At 42.4% G+C, this 25,043-nt stretch overlaps 1 protein-coding gene across 4 annotated transcripts in view; it reads right to left on the bottom strand.

The window, feature by feature from the left end:
* NDNF (neuron derived neurotrophic factor) overlaps positions 1-25,043 on the bottom strand; it is a 75,630-nt gene that overhangs the window by 3,910 nt on the left and 46,677 nt on the right. For all 4 annotated transcript variants that reach the window (XM_085641578.1, XM_085641576.1, XM_085641577.1 and 1 more), the window contains 2 exons: positions 2,619-2,810; positions 898-1,022 (listed from right to left, as the gene is read on the bottom strand). In XM_085641578.1, coding sequence (XP_085497704.1) covers positions 898-1,022; positions 2,619-2,809 — 316 coding nt within the window. In that variant the 5' untranslated portion in view covers position 2,810. The remainder of the gene's footprint in view (positions 1-897; positions 1,023-2,618; positions 2,811-25,043) is intronic.

Below are 25,043 nucleotides of genomic sequence, written 5' to 3'. Positions count from 1 at the left end.
GAGGGTTTTTAGTTAATGGAGAGAATAGCAGTGAGTTGTGGAGGGTGGGGGATCAGAAAGAACAATTGAATGACAATGGAGGAGATAAGGTGGAGATGGCGACGTTCTAGTGAGAAGGGAGGGGTGTCACTCGGGGATTATGTGGAGAAACCAAGTAAGGAAGGGAGCCGGTGGTGTTCCAACAAAGGGAAACAAAGATAACATGGTTACCATAGTGTTTATGGTATAAGTTAGGAAAATCTGGAGTTTTACCACAAAGAGCCTGACAGATCCCGGTAATGGACAACGAAAAGACACACATTAGTGAAAGATGTTTAAAAAATGCAGAGATATTTTTACAACGCCAAACTTTTAATAAATGGAATCTCAACAACTGTTGAACATATTTTGAAAGAAAGTGACGCAAGACCAGCATCTCAGCTCTAAAACGCAAATATACTAAAGGTTTGCAATAATGGCTTAACGTTTTGGCATCAATGTATGGTGTGCATGAACACCAGCTTTCTATTCGCTTCAGCCGTCTCAATGAGACACGTGAAACACATTGACACCCGCGATCAAGCTGTATGGCAACAGGCAAGAGCAGGTTTACAAGCAACACTTAAAGCTTGTGCATTGATCCCCTCTCAATGAGGATAAACAAGCTGGCAAAAGTGTGTACTGTACCAGGAGCAAGTTTGGAAATGCCATTGTGCAACATATTGTCCTGATGTTTTCCAGACAATCTTTCCTCAATAGAGGCATTTAAAACTTCTTAAGGCTTTGTGATGTTCATCCATTGACTTGACACAGAAGACTTCTCAGCCACGGCTTTAACTGTAGCGAGAGCCGGTGACGCGGAGCTCGTAGACTGTAAACATTACATAATTATATTCAGCTTTTGTTGGAATTAATCACCTGATCCTTCACCGCTTCTTTCTTCTGGGAGCTCCTGCAGCTGCAGCTTCCATTCCAGAGGCGCGTCACATGGTGTTACTGTGATTGATAATGGTGTATTATCTTCTTCCACCACAAAGAAATACCTACAAGAAAGCGAAGCAGCACCTTTTTATTGCACGAACCTCAAGTTTTCAGACCTTTTTTCATAAATGTAAAAAATATACAATGCTTATGGTGCGCTCACGCCATAAGAATTAATATAAAAATCAAAAAAATAAATATAAATAAAAGCGGAATGCACATTAGATGCCTCATTCTTTGAAGACGGATTTAAATTCAGTGTCAACAACAACTCTCCTTGGTAAATGTTGTTCAGAAAAACAACCAGGTTTAAAGGCAGAAAGCTTGAAAAGTATTCAAGTTACAGTTTGGAGGAAAACTCTCTCTTATGCATGCCAAGCATTACAATACGGCGAATCACGAGGGCGCAGGGTGTTAATCAGCGCTGGAACCCAATCTGCATCCTGCCATTTAGACTACACTTATTTTGATGCAAGATGATGCACATGCGTCTCTCCGATAATGAAATGTCTCTGTCACATACAGCCTCCGTTACAGATTCGTTCTCTTGCTTTGGTTTTTTATCTACATTGTTTGTGGTCCAGACATTCCCTCATCTTCGTAGCTTTCTTCTGGGCTGTCTCTGATCTGTGTTTATCTTTTTAGAAAAGGAGGCATCCTGAACTGGGCCCAGGACTGAACTGTTTTCTAATGTGTCATTGTGTGCCTGAATGCTATTTTCAAAATGTCACAGACTGTGAACAAGAGGGCTACTATTATTAATATCAGAATGTGCTTTATCTGATCAAAAATTAGTTTATGGTTTTCCACCCTTATGGATTCACAACAAAATATTTTTCACGTTTAAACGTAGTCTCTGAGCAGAAAGACTGTCAAATATGCATGACATCAATTAGGGGTCGTCGTGGTAGCAGCTTCTACTCTAGGCTTGCCTTGGTCACCCCTGGCACAGGACGCATACACTCTGGTACATGTCTAAAGACAACAGGTGCACAACTGGACCACTCTGCTCGCCGCCAAAAAGCAAATGGAAGCCATGTGGGTGTGGGTGTGGGTGGGTGTTGGGGTGCTAGGAGGGAGGCGGTAAGCACCTAGCATTTGTGTACTGTAGTGTGCAGAGGCGCAACTAGTGCCAAATTTCCGGGGGGAGGGGGCTAAGAAAAAATGTCGGGGGGGCTAATTCTTCCAGAAATAGGCAGAGTGGAGATGCAGGGGCTCTAAGAAGGGGTGGAAAAACAACTACGCCTCATTAACAAGTAAATGGTCTTTTAAAGACCAGTGATGTACTCGGGTGCGGTTGTGGGTGTGCCCCGGGAAGGTGTCCCATCCCGGGCTGCCACACACGAGGGGGGGGCTGAAGCCATTTGATCCCAATGGGTGTTGTGCGCCTGGTAGTGTGGTCAAAGTGTGCATGATGTCACGTCTATTACCCCTGACATTTTGCTGACTTGATATCCATGCAGTGCTGTAGTTAAATCTATCTTCCGATTCACAATGGAAGGATCCGTAAGGGGATGTTTCGAGAGAATTGTGAGGGGATGGGCAATGAAAATGCAGCAAACACCCACAAAATCGTGTGCTGGTTTGCACTTTCCGCTAGCCTGAACGTTAAACAAACAGTACTCCAAGAGCAGAGCCACCAGAGAAGGAGTGAATACCTTTTTGGATTATCTCGGAAGAGGTAGCTGCTGATCTCGGCTCCATCTGGGATTACCGACGAGTCGTGGAACAAGGCTTTGTCCTGGATCTGCATCTGGAAGCGCTCCTCATCCCTAGTGGGCAACTTTTGGGTCCTGGTGGTCGACGGCAGAAGCAGCAGCAAAATCACCGAACACTGAAGCAGGAGCATCCTACAGGGAGGACCGAAAGGAATGAGTTACTTTTCAATTTAAAGTAATTAGTTACTTTTCAATTTAAAGTAATTAGTTACTTTTCAATTTAGCACTCTCAAGAACTATTCTTTCTGCTACTACTGAAATGTACTCAAGGAGACAAAAATCTGAGAAAATATATCAAGTGAATATATAGTCTGAATTTTTATAAAGAATTCAAGAACAGTTACAAAACATTGATTGATTTTGTTACTATTGGGTTGAAGGGAAATTATTTACTATTTTCGTCTATAAATGCAAAAAGAGAATACTTTTTTTTTTTGTTGCCAAAAAATGGTTTGGCAGCATCAATTTGATATATTCCATAACCCGTGTTCTTGGGAAGTCACACATACAAACAAATATACTCAAACATACAAAGTACACAACACAAATACACAGACAGATTCCGCTATTCACGAGAAAACGCCGAACACTGAAACATGATCACATCGGGAAACAATGACTTGGCTCGTTGTTCTGATAAACCAGTAAATATTACATTTTATCTAAATATCGTTAGGCCGTAGTACCTTTTATAGCATACTTTATTTTTGAATCCTTATTCCCGTAAAAGGATGAAAATAGTTTGTTAGCAATTTCTTCCAGGATTGTTGTCATATATTGTATTTTATTGTAGTGTAATTTAAATTCATATAACGCTTACTTTCTCTGACCAGTGGTGGAAGGGTGACATTTTTTCTTCTAGCAGTTTTGCTAAATGCCTACATCAGACTACGTTCCTTTAAGGGTGACAGTATCTTGTGACATAGAAAATGATCTTTGCTGTGTAATTATTATTGTAGGAGTAAGTAAGCAGTGGATCAAATGAATTGGGGGGGGGCAATGGGAAGGGGGGGCAGGGGCCCATAGGATCCGCAAATGCCTCTGCCTGTTTCATTGTAGAGTTTTCTTTGTCGTTTACAAACCCCGTTTATTTTAAAATGTTTGTACTTTGTGTTACTCCCTGGACTTTGCCAGGCTGGAAGTAACTTAGATGATCTGGTACATCTATTAACAGTTCAGCTTCCCATGATCTTCTCCTTTGCTTTAAAAATATCCTAGAGTTTTTTTAAAAAATATCACAACCATACAAAACGTCTTCCCTGCTAACCATCTACCTGAGTACACACTTGTAAGTTCTTTCAGTACTTTTTATGCATTTATTTGGCGTAATGCCCCTGACAAACATCTTGTGCTTCGGCAAACCGGTTATATACATAAGACTTGCAGCCCAACAGGATATGTTAAAGCGGCTTTACCACAACTTCACATGTACAACATTAGCACCAAAGATATACCACTGGTAGAGAAATGATCTTCCAGTAGTAAAATTAACCCCTGCACAATTGTTAATACACCAATCACATACCAATCCCTGAAAGGGACAACATAATTCATTAATCTGATCATGTCACACCATCATGCACACAACACAGTACCAAAGACTTACAAGGCGATTCTTTGAAACAGTACAAGACTCTCCTCATGTGTACCAACATTCACTACTGCAAGGCAACATATTAGACAGTCCACCCCCACCTACAAACACTCTAAACAGCACCAAAACCATTTGAGTGGCTTGGCCATGACCCAGTGGCAAAACATGTTCTGCACACAGCTGACCCTCACACAGCAAATGCTGATCTGAATGTCATGTCCTATCTTCAAAGTAGAAAAAAAGCACCATAATTATATAGTTTGCAACAAGAAGCTCCATGACATCTCAACTTAAGGCAACCGCTGGGCCATGGAGCACAGTATACCCTCGTGGAAGGAGACGAATGGGAAAATCCACAAAAGATCTCATGTGGAACTGCTTCCCACGAGACACAATAACACAGAACGCAAAGACTCCATGAAAACTTTGAGCAACCCCTTATTTTACACTCCTGACAAAACAGATCGTCGTAGATGTTGCATGACATTCAGGCATCTAACTTCGAGTTTGCATTTAGTGGCATGAAATAAATGTATATCTGCTCCCCATTGGTACATCTTCACTAGACCGCTGTGCTTTAAAGCTATTTCTGTGACGAGATGACCAAACGCTGTTGATGCTACATCTCCTTAGCTTTCACTGACGGCACCACTGAGCTGGTGAGTCAACGACTCACAATGCAAACAAGTGCATCACACTTTTCAAATAGCAAAAACATGACTCACTTGCGAGAATTAAGAGAATGGGAATGCAACGCTGCAATCCCTATTTGCAACACAATGGTGAATGTTCCAATGAAATTTGCAGCACCTGCTGTACTCGGAAAACATTGATTTGATTATTTATTGACCACCCTCCAGCCAAGGTCTTCAGAGCCTACCAATGCACATTTCTCTAAATGCCAAGTGGCAATTCATCTTTAACCGACATGGCTTACCATGCATTGCCCACGCATGTCCGGATGTCTACCTTTGCTCGCTTGCCCCCATGCCTGCTTTGGCTGGTGTGTGTACCGAGGGGTATTTCTGACCTAAACTCCATCCTGTGACTAGTTCTGCCCTATAAAGAGATAGGACTAGATCGGTTGGTCAATTTGAAAGAATTTGACCAGTGCAAATCGGAGAGATTTCACACAGTGACAACATATCTCTACAATCTTAGGGGTATATTTGAAAGAACGTGTGATAAACACCACCAAAAGATGTTAACACAACTTTACACATCGCAGCCTATCGCGGGAAAATAACCCTATGTCAACGTGGAATTCACAACAAGACGGTACCATGTGAAAGTCTGCTGACACCGCGGACAATGTCCGTGATACAACCACCTCGATGGAGATAAAAACAAACCACAACACAAAAAAACCTGTGATGAGCTGAAGCACGATAAGAAAACAGTGACAACCAGAGCGAGGGCAGCAATACTCACGTGTAATGCGGGAAAAAGCGCAAGAACAGCATGCGGAAAATGCCACCGAAAAAAATACATCAACTACGGAGTACCACGGATGCACCCTGACCGACTGCAGAGGACAACATGTACCTAACAACATCCAAGCACTGTGGAAGAACAGAACCGACAGGCACACCACATGAAAGAGACCAGTGGCAGACAAATCAGAGCCGCAGGAGCGACTCACCCACCGTGCAGCATACGCACATAATCATAAGTGCACCTCGACATTGACAACATCCCGGTACAAACAGCAACACCTCCACAACCGAACACAGGACACAACTGGTTCCGCAAATGAGCACAACATGGCAAATCACATCTGAAACCGCAGGAAAATGTAACATGACAATGTACAAGTTCAGCCTGTAACCTGCAAATATGTTTTAATCACACATGCTGTGCAATTTGACATCTTGTATTGTCCCATGATTGCCATGGACGGCCACAATGTAACGTGCTCATGAGAAGTAAGTGTCAATGATGGTGTCCCTACGGGCCATTCCTGCCATAGCTGCAGTGGGATGTGGGCCACCTGCCCCATCGTCACCATCATCGTCTGGTACCTCTGGAACTGGGATCCATGGGGAATTGGTGCGAACACAGATGTTGTGGAACACACAACATGCAACGATCATCTTGTACACGATGTCCGGGCTGTACAGGAGCTTTCCACCTGTGCCATCCAGGAACCTGAAATGTCACTTCAACACACTAAATGTGTGTTCAACGATGCCCCTGGTGCATATGTGGGCCGCATTGTACTGCCTCTGGGCGGGTGTGTCCGGGTCTCAGAGGGGTGTCATCATCCAAGGGCAGAGTGCATATCCTTGATCACCTGTGACAGTGCAGAGAGAAAAGGGTTCGGCAGGATGTGATGGCAGGCCCACTAATCCAGTGACGCCTGTGCTGGCTGTGTGTGGGGTGAGTGTAAGCCAGCCCTCAGGGAGTAGCTGGTGCTGGCAACAACTCCAACAGTCATCAGGCACTCAGAAATGCAATGCCAGAACAACAAGGGGGAATGACTCGAGTTGCACAGGGCTAGTGGCCCTGGATGCACAGCAGCCAACAGGCCCACCGCCACGGGACGCTGACCTGCAGGAGACTGGGGTAGGGTCATGAGGGCAGAGCAGGGCCTTGCATGTGTCATAAGTGCCTTCCATGGAGTGTCACGGGGAGAATGGGAGGTCTACCCCAGGGCATGATGCAGAGGGCACATGCCAGCTGTGTCCGGCAACATGGCGGATATAAATGCCACAGACCCATGCCAGACACCAAGTCCGTACCTGCCTGTTGCTGATGACAACCCCTAGGCCACAGGCTCAGACACCAATGATGTTCCGCTGGAGGATGACGGTCACTCATGGCGCACAGGGTCAGTGGCACCACGTGTTGCCGGCCTGCGTTGAACAGGGTTAGTGTCACCACGTATCGCCGGCTTGCGTTGAACAAGGTCAGTGGCACCACGTATCGCCGGCTTGCATTGAACAGGGTCAGTGCACCATGTGTCTCCGGCTTGCATTGAACAGGGTCAGTGGCACCACGTATCACTGGCTTGCATTGAACAGGGTTAGTGGCACCATGTGTGATAGGCCTGCGATATGGAATTATGCCTCACTGATCGAAGGGAGTCTGGTGCTGTGGCTGCTGCCACGGACTTGGGCTCACTGCCATTCAGGACTGAGGACACAGTTCCACACGTGGGACCTACTGGGCCAAAGAGGACGCTGGTGGAGTATGTTAATAAGAAAGGAGTGATGTGAGCCAGCGTCGTGGGGGCAGCGATGGTTTGCGGAGGCTGCAGAGGTCGTGGGCCTGGGGCTTGGAGCTTGCACCGGCACATGGTGGGCCCACTTTGACACACAACGGTGTCGGCAGGTGAGCAGTGCGGCCCTGCTGCGCTGGGGCAGGCAGGCCTGGTCTGTGCATCAGCGTCCTGGGGTGCAGCAGGTGCACAGGGTTGCAGGTCCCGCTGCTCACGGCGTCGGCCTTGTGGCAGGCCGCGAGGCACCGCACTGTCAGTAACGTTGGCCCTCCCGGGAGTGAACCATGCTCTGCGCAACTGCGTTTTTGACCACACCCCTGCGCAGCCCTGGTGTACTCAAGGCAACCCCATTACGCTCATGCACACGGGGGATGCAGCGTACGGCACTTCCGCTATCTAACCCACGGCCTGGGGTGACATGGTTGCGTCCACTGCTCACTACTCTCCAGTCACCAGCAGTTGTGGTCTGCATGGACATGTCTGAGGTTTGCACACCCATGTCTGTCCTGCACATCCATGCCTCACTTGTTGTTGTGTACATTCCCATTCATGGGTCACTTACATCCAACGCACATGGCTGCATTCCGCATCTCCACATGTTCAGCTGTTGTGTGGCTGTGGTGCTATGATATGTCTGTTTTTTGTGCAGGGGTAGCCCAGGATGACCATGGAGTGGTTTGTCGTGTCTGGTAGGTGGACGTTTTGTTTTTACATGTTGTATGTGGTTTCGTCATGTGTGCATTCCCACAGTTGTGCGTTGTGTGTTGGTGGCTTTGGGGTGTGTGATGTGTTGATTTGGCACTTACCAACAAGCAGTCCAGTTCCATATGTGACACCCTGGAAGCGCTGGTTGATGATGGACTATCGGAAGATGAAGGAATCATGCACACTGCCTGGGTAGTTGGCGACAACATTGATGAAGAGTCCCCGGTGGTCCACTAATGCCTGCACTTTGATGGAATGCGTGTGCTTTCTGTTGCGGTAGTGGTGTGCAGAATCTGCAGGGGGCACAAGTGGGATATATGTGCAGTCGATTGCCCCCAACACGGCCGGGAATATGGCTATGGAGTAGAAGCATTGCTTTGTCTCTAGCTGTTCTTGCGCAGTGTTGGGGAAGTGAAGGTACTGGGGTATGAAGCTGAGGATAGCATCCAGGACAGGTGTGATGAACTTTGACAGGGCTGGCTGTGAGACACCTCCGACTCTGGCAGTTGTTGGTTGGAAGGTACCAGAGGCCAACAGGTGCAGCACAGCCAGCAGCTTTGTCTGCGGAGGGATGTTGGTTCTCTGCTGAGTTGGGACCGTCAGCCTGTGGGCGATGTGGGTCATGATGCGGAGCATGGTTGTCCTTTTGAGCCTGTAGTGAGCAATGACTTCCTTGGGCGTTAGGTATGTGAGAGTGGGGCATTTTCAGTAGGTCCGCTGTCTTACTCTGCGCTGACTCTGTGGTGGTCTGGGGTGGGGCGTGTCTGGGTCCTGGGGGTGGAGGCGGTGGGTGTTGTGGCCCTGTTGGGCTCCGAGCTGCATGATGAGTAGCTCCATGGCGTTGTTTGTTCTTCGGGTGTGGCTGTGTGCGGGGCTCTGTTGCCTACTGCAGGTAGTCATCCGTATTTACACCTGCTTGAGGCAGGTGTTAAATTCCTGCGGCTACCACGGCTTATTGCGTGTTTTTGACTTGCATCGCGGATCTGGCAGTTCGTTGTGAAAGTGGTGTTGTGGTTTTTTCATGTGTTATTGCACGGTAACGCCTAGTCATTAGGGTTAGTTGGTGGTGTCCGCCATGGAGATAAAGTTTTGGGCAGTTATCTTGGGAATACTGGCGATGTCTGCAGTTTGCACCAGCTTGTGAATGGGGTGTTAGATCCATCTCCACTTTTGATGCGTTAAGGTGGAGATAAATCGGAGATAAGTCCTTGTGAATATGCCCCATTCTCTTTGTCTTAATGTGGCCAATTGAGTACAAATCAGGCTATCAGTTTTGCTTCTCTGTATTCTCTGCTCTTCAGTGTAATTTTGTTGCACTCGTTTTTGCTTGTGTATTGCGCCCTGGAATCTAATAACTCTCATGAAAAAGGCTTGCCATAATATTCAGCATCCTGACTCAAGCATTAAAGGGTCAAATTATTGGATGATGTCACAACAGATCTCAAAATCCCAGCAGACATCATGTAACAATCATACAACCTAGAATATGTATTGTTGCTGATAGTTAGAGATGCAAAGCTGTGCAAAGAGAGAAGTTTTTCCCTAAGCTCAGTGTCCCCTTTAACCACTAGAGCAAGCCCAATAATTTCATTGCCTCATTCCTTCTCCTCCTCTACATTATCTTAGGGCCCGATTTAGATCTTGGCGGGCGGGCTGGCTGTTTCATCAAAATATTGACGGCTATCCCGTCCCCCGAAATACAAACCCCATTATATCCTATGGGATTTAGATTTCGGCGGACGGGATATCAGTTACTGTTGTGACGGACTAACCTGTCTGCAGAGATCAAAATCAGGCCCTTAGTCTGTCCACCTGTGTAGGTGGTCTGTCACTCTATTCATTTCACTGAATTCAGAATTTGTGCAATGATCCATTTAACAACTTATCCATCTGAGATTTGTGGATTCTGTCTGTATGTACATATACATTTTGCTTGTCAGGATAGAAGTATATTCTGTCCGTGCTCATCTAAACGAAATAATAACAGAAGGGATAATATAATGATGACAGTTAAAGAATCCTTGCTATTCTTTGATCCTCCTATTTATTCTTTTTGTGTTATTATTATGAATATTATTATTGCCCTATAATAATAATAACAACAACAACAGAAGAAACATTCAAGTTAATAACTAACAATTATATTGATAATAGTATTATATCATAATTGTGCATTGCTATATAATGTGTCATTATCTATAAATAATGTCCTTCTATCTCCGAGGATAGTTCTAAGCACATATGACATAATCAATCCCTCGGAAGCAAACAGATGATTCCTCAGAAAGCCGTCTCCCACCAATCTCCCGCGTCAGCAGAAATATGTCCATTCGACACCACAGAGGATACCACTAAGTATGATACAGCACAGTGCTTATTGATTTTGCGTGCATTACTAAGATGATGGGAAGGAAATGCGTTCTCAATTAATCGGAAAAGTAGCAACGTTTTGCTGTTACGCTAAATCTTTGTCTTCTAAACAAGACAACCCCCTTTAAAAGAAGCTGCTAATCTGACGGCACCCCAAGCGATCCCTGTATCGCTGCGCGTGTACCCAGCGGCAACTGGACAGCTTGGAAGGAGCGCACTGTTGCATCAGTGGTGTGAAGCCCCTGGGTTTGTGTTCTTTCAATGAATGATCCACCAGAGCAGGGCCAGCTTTAGAGTTGTTGGCGTCCGGTGCAACAATCAATTTTGGTGCCCCCCCCCATGACCATCTCCTTGGATTCCCTCACGACCACCAGGCAAAAGTGCCTCATTGCTCCATAGCCCTTCTCTCACATACACTTCATTTGTTATAAATTACTGGTAAAGGCTGACTTTACTAATAAGTAAGTATATCTACCTAAACAAACACTTTTCAGCAACATTAGGAAAGATAATGAAAGACTGGCAGGGGAAACTGAACGTCCTAATCGATTTTATGCAAATTTCATGCATCATGTTGATGGCAGTTCATAAGAGTCCCTGTTCTATATTATGGTTGTATCTTATGAACTGTGGTTACAAAAGGATCTCTGTGACAAATGCAGTAATTCACTCAGCTAGCCACATAAAATACAGATCTTTCATCTACGTGGTATGCATTCTTTGCAGCAGCCTGGCATATTAACGCTCTACATTACTTTATGGGGAGTCAAAACAGCCCCTAGACAAAACTCCGATCTATCTCTCTAGCAGGAATTTTAATCACAAGTTATCTTGACATTTGTAATTCTGCCTGAAAACTGGACGCTCAAGGAACTCTGCTTACGGGGTTTTTAAATCGTAAGTTATTGCTAAACACATCACTCTCCTAAGGTCAACGCCTCCTCCCCTGGTCTACGCCCAGTGCGGCCTCACCAGTCGCACTGCCCTAAAGCCGGCACTGCACCAGAGAGGCTAATGCACCCCTCCTTATAAGCTGGCGATGGAATGCTCCAGTGTCCACTGGAGTGTAAAATGCCAGCAATTTCAGAGCAGTCCATGGGTAAGGGCTGCCATGCGGCTTCCGGACAAAATGCTAGGAGGCTTTCATCTCAGCCCTGAGCTGTGGTTTCTTATCCATCACTTTGGGACCCTTGACACTCATATGGTAATTAATAGAATTCCATACACTACTTCGATTCAGAGTTCCCTTATGAAAATGATTCCCCGCACGTAAGACCTGCCTGCTGCAAACATCTCCGCCTGGGAAGGGAAACGAATGTTTTCTGTTTAGGTAAAATCATGTGTGAGCCTGTTATTCTTCCTTCGAATGCACATATTATTGTAAGGCTTTTAATGGTGTTACTCCAAAGCCAATATTTGCTTAATGTTGTCGGAGTGAGCTTGGGTGACCTCTGCAGTGGCCCCGCTCTTGCTGTAGTTTGTGAGTGCAACCTGCAAAGTGTCAGAGGTGCTTAGAAGGCTTTTCTACTGACTCAAAGCACCAAGTAAGCCGCCTATTAAAAAGTTTACAACATAAGTCAAGCCTCGACGCACCAATAAGCATGAACACATCTGTCCAGGATCACACTCTGAGTAGACCTTAGTACTTTCTCTTCACCTTGCAAACACAGAGGGCTAATTGAGACAAAAACATACATCGCTCATTAGATAAAGGGTGGTTGTGTAGCACAGTGTTAACTGTGATTACTCCCAAGCAGTAACTACCTCCAGTTACTCAAGAGCGGGCAGTACTCTGTGGTAGTAGACATCTGTTGGCGGCGCTATGTGCTTGGATTTTGTCCATCCTCGTCCACCACCCTTAGTGCTTGGATTCTGTCCATCCTCGTCCACCACCCTTAGTGTGAGACTGTTCAACATAATGCGGGTGGTGGACATGAGACTCACCTAAAGTACGACCATACCTTTGCCGGGTGTCTTTCAGACAACCATGACAGTTCTAATAAAGACCTGCCAGGGTAAACAGCAACATGGAGGGCCCTGTATACAAGGGGGTCACACTTGATGGTTTCACAAAACTAGTGAGTAAACTGGTAAAATGTCATGATTTACTGGCCTTTACGACAATTGTTTTTTTTTTTTATTTCGGTACTCCATCCCTACTTTGGCATCATATCCAGCTATTTAAAAAAATACCAGAAGGTGGTACATAAAAAGTTTGCGATAAGACCAACACTCCCCTTTAAAAAATCAAAAATCACTTCTTCCTTCGGACCTCCAAATATCTCAGTCTTCTCTAAATACTAGGTGACATTTCCTATTTCCACAAACAGTAAAACTATAATAAAGTTATTCCCTCATGCAGCAACTCCATAATCTAAGTGTATTTCTATAAAGAGACTTTTTTATTTCACAGTTGGCAATGAGAGGTGAACATGGAATGTGGACATGAATCATAGTTTATTTGATCATCATTACCCCTCCCATTCACCAATGCTGGATCATATATAATATGATGATGGGTACCATTTTGAAGCTGTAACAACAGCACTGAACATCCACAGTAAAATAACGTGCTTTCAGTAATGAATGATGTTCCTTCTCAGTGATGCATTTGTAAAGCCCTATTTTGAAGCCACCGATTTTTAAATAAATTCTTAACCAAATTACAGAGAGGTGGTAAACATTTGATACAGATTGATCCATTTTTAGGTCTGAAATAATATTGCAAATCGTAGGTCATAAGAATGTGACACTTTGGAATCTTCCAATTCTAAAAAAAAATCCCAGTGTGTGGAAGCAGCGGATTCATTTCCCAAGGAAGTAGAAGCTTTGTGATTTGACAGGGTCTATGTAGGTCGTGGCTATCTGAATACAGCACTGCAGTCTGGCTCTAGGGAATAAATGCAGGACTTACACAAATGGCACACCAAGTAATACCACGATAACCTGTACGCTAAAAGGAACACGGAAGGCATATGCAGCTCACCTACACTGGGATTTAGAGGATTACTACATGACCTACACTTGGCAGCGGTGTTTGGTGATGTCTGCGACCAATTAATTAACAGCACTGAGATGAGCAATGCAGTATAAAGTTACAAAAAAAAAGAGAGAAAACAGTAAGATGATAAATAGGTAACTGACGGAGATGAGGGAGAAAATTAGATGCTGGGGGCATGATTCACAAAGCTATTTTGGCTGTATATCTATGGCTCATAATATTCTATTTGCACATTATTGCAAGGACTGGGAAGTGGGCATATCATGGAGAGGTTTGACTTGAGGGTTTGTGAGCACCCACAAACTCATGAATTTGTGTGCAATCGCAAACTCCAATTTTTACCTTTCTCATACTAAATATGGGCAGAGATATGCTCAAGCAAATGGCTGCAGTAATTCCCCTTAAAGAGTGAGAAGAGGATTTACTTATTCACTGGAGACTAGGCCTTGGGGTTTTTTTGTGGAGTAAAAGGCTTTCTCCTGGAGAAAAAAAGCAGATGAAACTTAAAAAGACTGTCCATGTACAGGACAATTATGGCCCTCAAATTTAGCCAGGAACTGTAGGCTTGGAGCAATCATTCTTTACTCGATCGAGTTTTTAAAATGTACTTCAGTGGGTGAGGAGACATGTCATACATTCAGTAGCGTGCAGCAATTAACAGACAAGGGTAAATGTGTGTTGAAAAATGACCTATTGTTCACTTTGTTCATAAGTGACATGTCTAAGCAACACCGCGCTTGGTGCTAATTTGCAACAATGTCAGCAATCTTGGAGAGGTAATGAAGTGTTATAGAACTCTGGTGGCCATATTTAGTGACTAAAATCTCATTATATAATTTGTGTAATACTGGTGACTTTATGCTGATCACCCTATTTTAGATTCCGTTTCTTTAAAGCATGGTGCATTTAAGTTATTAGGCGAGTTTTCCTTTTAAATTAAAAACGGAGGCGAAATGAAGATGTTCCACACTATCATGCTCATTGTCCTGAGACTAAAAATTACTTGAAGTGAGACTGAAAGTTGCTGCTCAGCCATATTAACTCCTTTATGATCTGTAGATCTGATTGCTCATCATAAAGCATAGCTTTTTAATTGTTAAATATTAATGAAGGTGATTTTCTTATTGTTTTATGTTGACCAAAACTGTTCTACAACAAATTGAGAATTTGACAGTATTAGAATTCATTGTAAATAAATATAATGCATAAATTACATTTCGTACTTTGATATGAATTTTATCAAATACAAATAAATGTACTTATTAGAAACTAGCTACAGTATAATTCTGTTCAACTCAGTAAGAATAAAGATTAACCCTTTTTCTTTTACCCTCCCACAGCCAAAGGATACAAAACAATGTTTCCCCCCACAATATTTAGACCAGTAATCTAATTTACATAATTGGGGCGGGGTCATTTAAATATGCGTGGGTGATCTGCTGACCTGCCATGCCACCAGAAGATATGGCTTCTGCTCCACTGTAAGACTGCCCACTCTACTTTGAGTTCCCTGACTGCCTGGAGTAGATCTCTGTGCCAATGCTGGTGTCTCTAACGTAGCAACTGTACTGTAAGGTCAGTGTAATACCAGAGAGGCGGCATGTTGTTTTGGCGACACATGTCATTTCAGTTTCTTAAACACCAACAATCTCCCAAAACAGGAGCGTGTTTGTGTTGCACGAACAATCAATTGCCCTGAAGCACAGGGACTTTTTTCCCTGTGTCCGAGGTCCATTAATTGATTGCCCTGCCCTGGACAGCCATGCCTTGCATGACTAGCAGAGAAATCTACAGAGTCATCCTGTCTTAAGCAGGGCAGGCCGGCCATCACTATGACCACACAGCCATGTCGCGGAGGGACATCAGATTAACAGTCTACACCAACAGAGCCGCTGAGGCTCCGCCCTTACGAGCCCTGCAGTTCCCGTACCTCTACATTCGGGGACCAGACGTTTGGCAAGGCAAGTGAGCTGCCAGTTTAGTCTGGTTCCACAGATCTGCCACACTCTGGCTGGTAGTTTAAGTCTTAAAAATCTAATTTCTAGTGAAGAACATTTTATGCATGATACATTTAGGGAAAGTGGTTCAATATATATATATATTGCAACTGGAATACAAATGTCTCTCTAATGAAAAGCATAAGTATTGTTTAACAAGTCCACCCCACCGATGCAGAGCATGCTCTTTGATAGCACTTGCCAATAATGCAGCATAAAGCGACCCTGCGGTTTTGTGTATAAAATACCATCTTATTTGAATCCACAAATTATATTTTCTTTCCTACTCATTGAAGGTATTCTAATCTATTTAATTGTGAGAGCCTTAGCGTATACTACATCAGTCACATAATTCTGCATAATTCAACAGCAGAGGTTAAGAACAGACCAATATTTAAAAGAACATATCTGGTTCGTTGTAATATTATAACTGTGAGATCTTTATAGGAAAGATCAATTTTACTTTATCATGAACCCTTTCATGGTTCATTTTAATTTCATTAAAAAATATAATTCGTTTCAAGATCCAATAAAATCTAGATGAACTCGGTTATGAAGTTTTATCCATCACTCATGCATTTTCTACTTTACTCATAGCTACAACTGCTAGATATATGCCACTTAATAGTTCGACTTCTACAACATATATATTTAATAAACTGTTCTCCAAGTTCAAGATTTTCAAGTTCACCCATGCCGCATTTTGCATCCCTTTCATCTCCTCCTACCGTCAAACTTTATTTGACAACTTTGAATTCAACACGCTGTGGTTTTCTGTGATCACGCTCTGTCAAAAATATATGCTTTGAGCATAGGGGGTGAAATTTGTCCCTGACCAATCTCTCCCTAGACATTTACACTAAGTCTTAATTGGAAACAGACTTGCACACCACCAGTTGCCCATTTGAAGTCTTTAAAACTGATAGACATGCGTGGGAAAGATTTCAAGAAATGAAGTTGACATATTTGACAGTTCAATCATAAAAACTGTCAACAAACCATCAAGTACAAATTGGAAAATGACATTTGATAGCTTAGCTTGTGGACCTAAATGTAGGCTCTTACAAGAAGCATATAAAATAAGCAATTTGTTTAAATTTGGCAGATATCCAAGGCCACTACTTCTCTTTCTTTGACAAAATCCACTAGTGCTCATACCATTGCAGAATGTTTCAAATGCTGGTTATTTATTGCCACAAATTATTGATGATGTCAGATGGTCAGTCGGAATGCTATGGAAGTGTATTGCAATCGTAAAACTTTGTCACAGTACTTCAATAAATAAAGATAGCATGCAGGCAGAAGTGTAGCATACACTCTTGAATTTCTCCAGAGAAAATTGCAAAATCGTCTTAAACAGGTATCACTTGGTAGTCCCTTCTAAACAGAATATTAAAACTGAGGAACCATTAACACAGTAACAAACCCAAAACACACTAGACCCTATTCACAAAAATATTGTAACAATACAGGTGGAGATTTACATGTCTGCCTGAATATACTTTCATGACTTTTGTCTATTCACAAACATTCCCAAAATTACACTTGCAAAGCTGTAAAAGGTAATGTTTGCCAAGCAAACTTGAGAGAATATCATGAAACTTTTCATAAAGGCTCCTGTTCCCCCATCTTCAAAGTTTTTCATTGAGCAGAACTCCGCACAGGAGGAATGGATTCTCACATACACATTAAGCCTTTGGGGGTGAACTCCGCACAATTTGCGGAGTTTTCCGCACTGCACGTTATGCAGAGCTCACAGAGTTCCGAAAAACTATGAGGAGCGGAGTTTTTTCCTCGCTCTTGTTCATCAACGTCAAGTTGGTGAGTGCAAGGGAGGAAAATCCACCTCCCAATTAGATTTTTCCTCGTTCGCAAACATCAACGTCAAGTTGGCGAGCACAAGTGTGGAAAATCAACCTCCCAGAGAGATTTCTCAAAGCGGGCGGTCAGATTTCTCACTGCAAGTGGTTGTATATGCTCTCGACTCTTTGCATTGAGAAACCGTCCGTTTGCGTTGATAAAGCTGCCGCTCGAGTAAAATATCTACTTGAGCGGCAGAAAAGAAGCAGGGCCCACTTACGCTCTGCATGGTGCCGTTCGCAATGATTGCACAGTGTAGACAAACACCCGGTGCTGAAAATCACCATGAACAGCATTTATCCAAATATTTTACTGCACTTCGCGGAGTTCCGCTAACTCCGCCCAGGCTTAGTACACATGCATTTCTTTTCTCAATGGGAAAAATATTTTGCCCAATAAGGAAAGCCTTTCCCCTACACCCAAGCAAATCATATGGTGAGCCTTTCCCATCCAGGAAAGGAAGTAGGGAATTTCTGAACATTTCCATGGGTTTAATTGTAATTTATGAACTCACAAATATACATGTTTGTTGGTGTCCCCAGTCTTCCAGGACAAACCACACCCTGCTACACTCACTTCCTACCCCTTGAGTGGGATTTACTACTGTGTATTTCTCTGCACTTGTGTGGGACACATTCCCACTAGTATCTACATTTGTGCCTGACAGGAATCTCTTTGTATATTCTTGACAGCTGTAAACATTTGCATTCAGATTTACCTTTGTGAATTGTGTCTGAACTCATTAAAACTTATTTTTGTGTGTGTTACACTGAGGAATGAGCGGGTATGCCTTTGGTACTGTGAAGCTGAGGTGTTTTAGTTATGCCACTCCACACATCACTGCATGTCTCTTATCTTAAAAGGAGACTCTGGTAGAATGTTTTATTTCCATTATGCTATGGAACTTGTCATTATTGTGTACATTTGTCAGAGACAGGGTTAGTTTTTAACTGGATATTTCGGCTTTCATTTGCACGGTGTTCTCTTTTGAAGGTTTATGGTATGGTTTGTTCTTATTTATTTCATAATCAGAAGAAATTGATTTTCAGGAAAGTAAGTGGCATGCATGAAATATGGAACCTTACTACTGTAACAGTGTAATATGGCATTCGCCCTTGCCAACGGTGCTACAGCGTTACATGTGTGTCCTAACACCGGACATTTCATGGTCAGAAAATGTTATAATCTGATTTCTTTGCCGAAAGTATGACTGGCTGAAATAAAAAAACGCGGGTGAAAATATTTTCCTTTTCTTGTCAGACGCCTGCTTTTACTGAAAATGTATTATGTTTTTTTAAACACTAGCTGGTATTTAAAATTTCCATGTGCCACGCAATTATCTGTCCTGTGTTTTCAGTGCTGAAAGTTCTGTTTTAAAAAACTGCAAGTTTTTTTTCAGACACATATTTTTGTTTAGAAGCTTGATCTTGAAACGTAGAACATATTATCTGTATTTTTAACCACTGTGCAGCAGAAACCCTCAAAACTGATTGAGTGATAAGAATAGGATTTACATCACGGATAAGACAGCAAAAAAGATAGCAATTGTATTTCCAATTGCTCACCAGATGTGTGATCTATCAAATATACATGTGCGTGTGTACATATGAAAAACATTCACAAAAGGCTTTCTAAGGGAACATCTGTACACGAGAGAGAAACTTGTTCTTGAATTTGAAATGTGAGTATTTTGTGGGCTTACACTTGTACAGTAAAGATTGCATTTTGTGTACTACAGATCATTTTCCCCTTAAAATTGTATAATAACAATTCAATTAATTTATGAGATGAATAAATGCTTTTGGTTTTTTCGTTTTTGTATGCACTCAATGCACCTTGAGGGCTGGTTCTTGAACTTGGAAGAATAATTATTCCATCTATGGATTTCCTGAGGTAGAGGAGGGAGTGGATCGAAGGGTGGCAGGATACAATATCAGCTACAATGCAGCAGTGAGTCTCACCAGTTTGCAGCTGCAGACAGCTCCCCTGACCCTCTGACTCTGGTGTTCCATCACCACCATCATAGCATTAGGACTCCATTTCAGGACAGAACCCACGTCATCTGCTGCAAGGCCAGAGCTACTGACTCTGCACCACGATCAGCATTGTTGGTGTCTAGTCCACAATCCTGACAACAGCTTCAGTGCCAATACTATGGGCAACACAATTAGAAGATCATTTTCAAAAACAACAACTGTAGTTGCTCGTGTTATTGACGCTCCAAGAACCATCTACAGGAGGAAGATATGTTACCACAAAAAGATCCCTCTGCTATTACAGCAAATCTCTTAATGAGCCTGGGAAACTAAGGAGGACGTTCATTCTGTGCATTAAACTGAGGAGGAGGCCTGCATGAACATGAATTCCCAAGTGTTCCTTCTAATAGCCATGTTACGTTAAGTGTTGCGGGGGCAGGGCTGTTTGTTCTTGCAAGAGATGTCTGAGTTGCCAGAGAGAGTTAGGGATAGACTTGTGATTCAGAAAAGGTCAAGCCCTCAGAAAGGTCAGGCAGAAAGGGCCTAGATGAAGATGTTCAATAGCCTCTGATGATTCTTTACTGCCAAAGCCAATCGGTGAAACACTAAGAAAAGGAGTGCGGGCAATAGCAGTTTCCAAACATGCAGCTCATAGTTGGAGATTGGTGTTGTGGCCAAGCCCCTTGATAAAAGGATGTGGGAGGCAGGTGCAGGTTTTAGACAAACGAACTATGGATTTTTTCCTACAGAAAAGTGAAGTGACTGTACTTCCCAATGTCATGACACGTATCATGCTAATAATTGAATTTTGCTGCAAAACCTTCCATTGTATTCCATTTTGTCTTTTGATACATATTGAGTCAGCTCCACTTACTCATGTTCCTATACTCAATGAGTGAAGAAAAGCTACTCTGGTTTATAATCGTCGCATTATAAACAAAGTATCTCAAGTTCTCTGTGCTTTCTTGCTCTTTCACTTGTGTTGCAGAGGTTCGCATTGAAAGAAAGGAATGTATAGCTAATGCCAAGCTGAGTAGGTGGAAAGTTTTAATGGGAAGCCTTGAACATTATTATTGGGTTTCATTCACAAAAGTGATATAAACAGACCTCGAAAGTTGAGCTATTAAATTCTGTTCTTTCTTTCTCTGTCCAAGCGGACACAACCCTTGCCCACCTCTGTAATTCAATTCAGTTTTCTGGTTTTTAAAACATAAACCGAATTGCTGATTCTTGAAGGAAAAGGAGAAATAACAGTGCAGTCAGTCACTGCTTTGTCAGCCAAATATAGCATCACTTTAGTGTTGCATTGAATTAGGTGTACTGTATATCATTTCTAAATTACAAACATCTAAAAGTATTTTGTAAGTGTGCTGCATGCGTGTGTAGGTGGGGTGTATGTGAATGCATGCACATCTGTATTAGCATTCTGTGTGTAAATGCCCTTGCTTGCACTGCCAATGAAATGTATCTTTAGCGAACTACTGCCCGCTTAAGGCAAAACATTCTGCCTTTATCTTCGAAAAGACAACAAAAGTCTTATTTGAATTGGTAAAGTACTTCTGCATTATGTACAATTATGTTTTGTTCTTTATTCCAGTTATTTAATTTGAGCATACTTTTCTCTAAGTCTGTGTAGTAACAGTGAGTTTCTCAAAATAAACCCACATCAAAATTCTGAAAGGGCTAGATGTATGGAGCATTTTTGAGGTGGCAAATGAGCCGATTCTGCGAATCGGCTGTTTGCGAACACAAAAAGCCATTTCCAAATGTATAAACACTAAATTGCAATTCAGTAACCTGTTACTGAATCACAATTTGAGGTTGCAAATCAGCATTTGGAAAGGGCTGGTTTAAGGCATCACTTCTAAATCCCGGTTCACATTGGTATGTACGAATGTATTGCGACCGAAATGCAGTAGCAAAACATTCACGCTTTACCGCCAACTCAAAGTTGGTGGTAACCCATTCGCGAATGTTAAGGGGACCCCAAAAGACCGCTTGCCCTTTGAGAATGGTTGAAAAAATATTTTTTAAGAGTAGGCAGTGGTGTAAGGGACCACTGCATACTATTAAAAATTAAACTTAAATGTTTAATTTTTTTTCTTTTAAAATGCATCCCGTATTCTTCAAAGGAAAACAGGCTACTTTTAAATAAAAAGATTGCTTTATTTAAAAGAATTCACAAAGCATGGTGGTCTGCTGACCTCAGCGGGCCACCATCCCTGTGATGGCAGCGAATAGTAGTGGGTTACAAATTGCGACCTACCTCATTAATATTTGTGAGGTAGGTCTATTTGTGACCCACTATGAATCGCACAATGTAATGTCATCTATTTCATACATTAGTGTTTACGAATTTCTAAGTGTGATTTGTGAAAAATTCCCAAATTAGGAAATTGCTATTCCTAATCTTCGTACATCTAGCCCTAAGTACCTTGAGCCCGATTGTTAAAAGGTTTGGGTGCAGCTACATCATGGGTAAGCAAAACAAATTTGCAGAAATAAATTCTACATTCTTAGTTACAAAAATTGGTATTACTTTAAAACTGAAATGTTCTGCAATAAATTGTACTAGCAAATTTGAAACCTAATGACGATTTGGGTAAATGTAGTGTTGTAAACACAAGAGAAGGGATGAGAATATTGCCTTTCTGGGAATGTGGCGTCCAGGAAGCAGTAAAACTATCAGAAATGAGCACATTTGTTGGCATTCAAGAAAATTTTTAAAGTTAGCTATTAATCACCATGGAAATAAAAACATAATAAGCTTGTGGTGGAGAGGATTAGGTTCACTTATTTTTACTACGGACAATGAAACTGTAAATGACTTCTTTTTTTTCAAGCTAACTACTTCAAAATGAACACCTAATTTGAAAAAGACATCACAGGTTATATGTACAATATGCATCACTCGAAACTGTGTTTCATCTCCTGCCACAGCTATTTTTGTACCTTATTGTATAGTGCATGTATTGCTACATAAACATAAACAATAAACAGTCAAATGTGCTTTGGCTGTGTATAATATTTTTCAGATTTTAAGGCGTATTTCATTGTTTCTCTCAGCAGTGTCCCAAGCTGTGAATCGTTCAGTCCAACAACAGGAGATATTGCTTCATGAAACAATCAATAAAAAATGTAATATACCACATTTATTTCTATATGGACTTATCTGACAATGAGAAAGCTATTTTGTAACATGATAAAAACTCTGATGGACTGCACACATCAAACATTTACATAAACAGAAAACACTTTAAATAAATAAATAATCTTTGGAAGGATAAACAATGCTTTCTGTGGTCTCCTCTGGCACTAGAGCTTGTAGCTATGCCGACAAGAACCTTTTCTCTGTATATATTCACAAAAACCTGAAGGCTTCAGGGGCTTTTTATTTCAGGACGTTTCCCAGGACTGGAACACAATTTGAGCTAAGATAGAAATCAAGTTGGTTATTAGACCTCTGTGATCTTCATGGGCCTATGTTATGGAAACAAGCTATAGTGATAGGTGTAACGAGGCTTAGTCCAACGTCTGGCTATGAAATATCCCGGGTAGATATTGGCCATTTGAAAAGAAGGGCAAAGCCCCAGGATGCTGGTGTATGCCCCTTTAGGGTCGGATTCACCCCATGGCAGTCGACCCTTAATACAGGGAAACTTTGTCAGTGTCTATTAGTTCCTCAATTGATAATCGTGGTGCTAAGGCTATGCCTCTAATGAGAGCTGGAGTTCCCATTAGAGACATGACTCTTGGGAACAACCTCACATGCTGTGGCACTTAGAAGCTTGGCAGTAGATGGTCAGAATGCCAGGTTTAGGCCTCCAGGAGTTAGTGATGAGCATTGAATGCCTTTCAATTATTGAAACCCTTTTGGTTTAGCAAAGTTTGAACAATGCAAGGATGGATGCCACTGCTGTGGTTGCAAAGGATCATTCCTCTAATGACTACTTCCCTTTAGATGAATGAATGTGCATGAACCCACATGGTTAAGGGAGAAAGGGCAGGACTGGGGATTACAGTGGAGCCATGGTGGGTGAAGTGTGGTACTCTGAGGAAAGGAGACAGGGAGTATTTTATTTTAAAATATGATCCAATGGATGGAGTGATGGGGGTTAAAGCTTCACGTAGGTTAGCAGCTTTCTAGGGGGAGAACCTGTTTCCCTCAGCTGTCCTGGAAAGCTGAAAGTTGGTTGTTACACAAGGCCACTCGGTGCAGCTTTTATTAGATTTGTTGCCAGGTTTGTATTTTGGTTCCCTCTCTAGCTCTGGGAATTATCCCACAATAATGCCCACAATATCACTCACTGTGGAAGAGGTCTAAATGTCCTAGCAGAAGCCCCTTTATCGCTGGAACACCTTCTCCTTATCTTAGAGGTGTGTCTGAAGCAGTGAAAAAATATTTTGAAACAGTAAAAAATATTAATCTCTGATTGTATTTTCATGGCACTTAGATAACCATGAACGTTTAGTTGTCATAGTCTCATGTGAGACTTTATAACTATGATTTACACCAGCGTAGTTAGGAGGAAGTGGTGATTTTACTGTTTTGAATGCCAAAGTGTATGGTGAGGAACATTTTGGGGTTCATGAAACAAGTATAACTTAATGAATCCAGTAAACAAAGGATGATGGGGGTCTTCGAAGCTCTATGTAACTCATCAAGAGCAGAAGGAGCTTGCTGTTCGTGCATTCTCTATGAATTAAAGATGCAGCGCCTCATTACTTTCACAAAAGAATTGAGATTTACGTCTGTAGGGAGAAACTACTCACCCTTAATTTACAAACTACTTTCTTTGGTACATACTTCTGTACGAAGTCTTTGAAAAAAACTACTTCTAAATCAACCAGAGAAGAAAGGCGGCACTTAAGCTACTATCCACTCGTAATGTGATATGGCCTTTGTGGGTATAGCCACATAAGAAGTAGTGCACATATCTGTGCACAGAAAGTGCCATTAAATGCGGGTGAGCCACTTGAACCTCGAGAATGACTCAAAACTGAGGCCTGGCTCTGGCTCAGCTCAAGGTCCTGGTGGAACCTCGAACCCATAGCGAGCCGAGATTTTATGTAGCTTCTACCGGTCTCCCGCCCTCCCTCCACCGAGGATGTGGCATTGCTGTCAGATCTGCCAACTGTGGAAGTGGGAAACCAGGGTCGAGTCTGGGCATTGGCACAACATCCTGTGATTCTGGGCACATCACAAAATGTCCCTGTGCCTATAAGCAATGCTTGTGACCTTGTGTAATGTAGCTGGTGTCCATGTTAAGTGCTCAGCCTTAGGGTTGAGTTTGCACTGTATTTAAAAAGTGCAGAAAATGAACTAAGAGGTAAAAACCTTAATATAAGAAACGGCAAGTAGAGACCCATTTCCTGGCCGATTTGTGCAAAGTGAAACCAGAAAACCTGGATAAGTTGTGGCTTTCCTGCATAGATTGTGTGATCTTAAGCAAATAGTTTATTTCACCAAAACTCTTCTTTCTTCATTATTGCGTCTAATAAACACTTTCAAATATATGAGTTCTGTCCACCAGTTTGTACACATCTATCAAGAAGTGCTCTGCTATAATGTGCTTTATTACTATTAAAGCTTCCGTATTTTAGAGTAATACACTTTTTGGAATTTTGAAGACTCTTCGCCA

Source organism: Triturus cristatus, chromosome 2_2, assembly GCF_964204655.1.
Source record: "Triturus cristatus chromosome 2_2, aTriCri1.1, whole genome shotgun sequence".
In the NCBI taxonomy this organism is placed as follows: Eukaryota; Metazoa; Chordata; class Amphibia; order Caudata; family Salamandridae; genus Triturus; species Triturus cristatus.
Note: the sequence above shows the minus strand (reverse complement) of the source record. Positions and strands in the feature narration are given on the sequence as shown.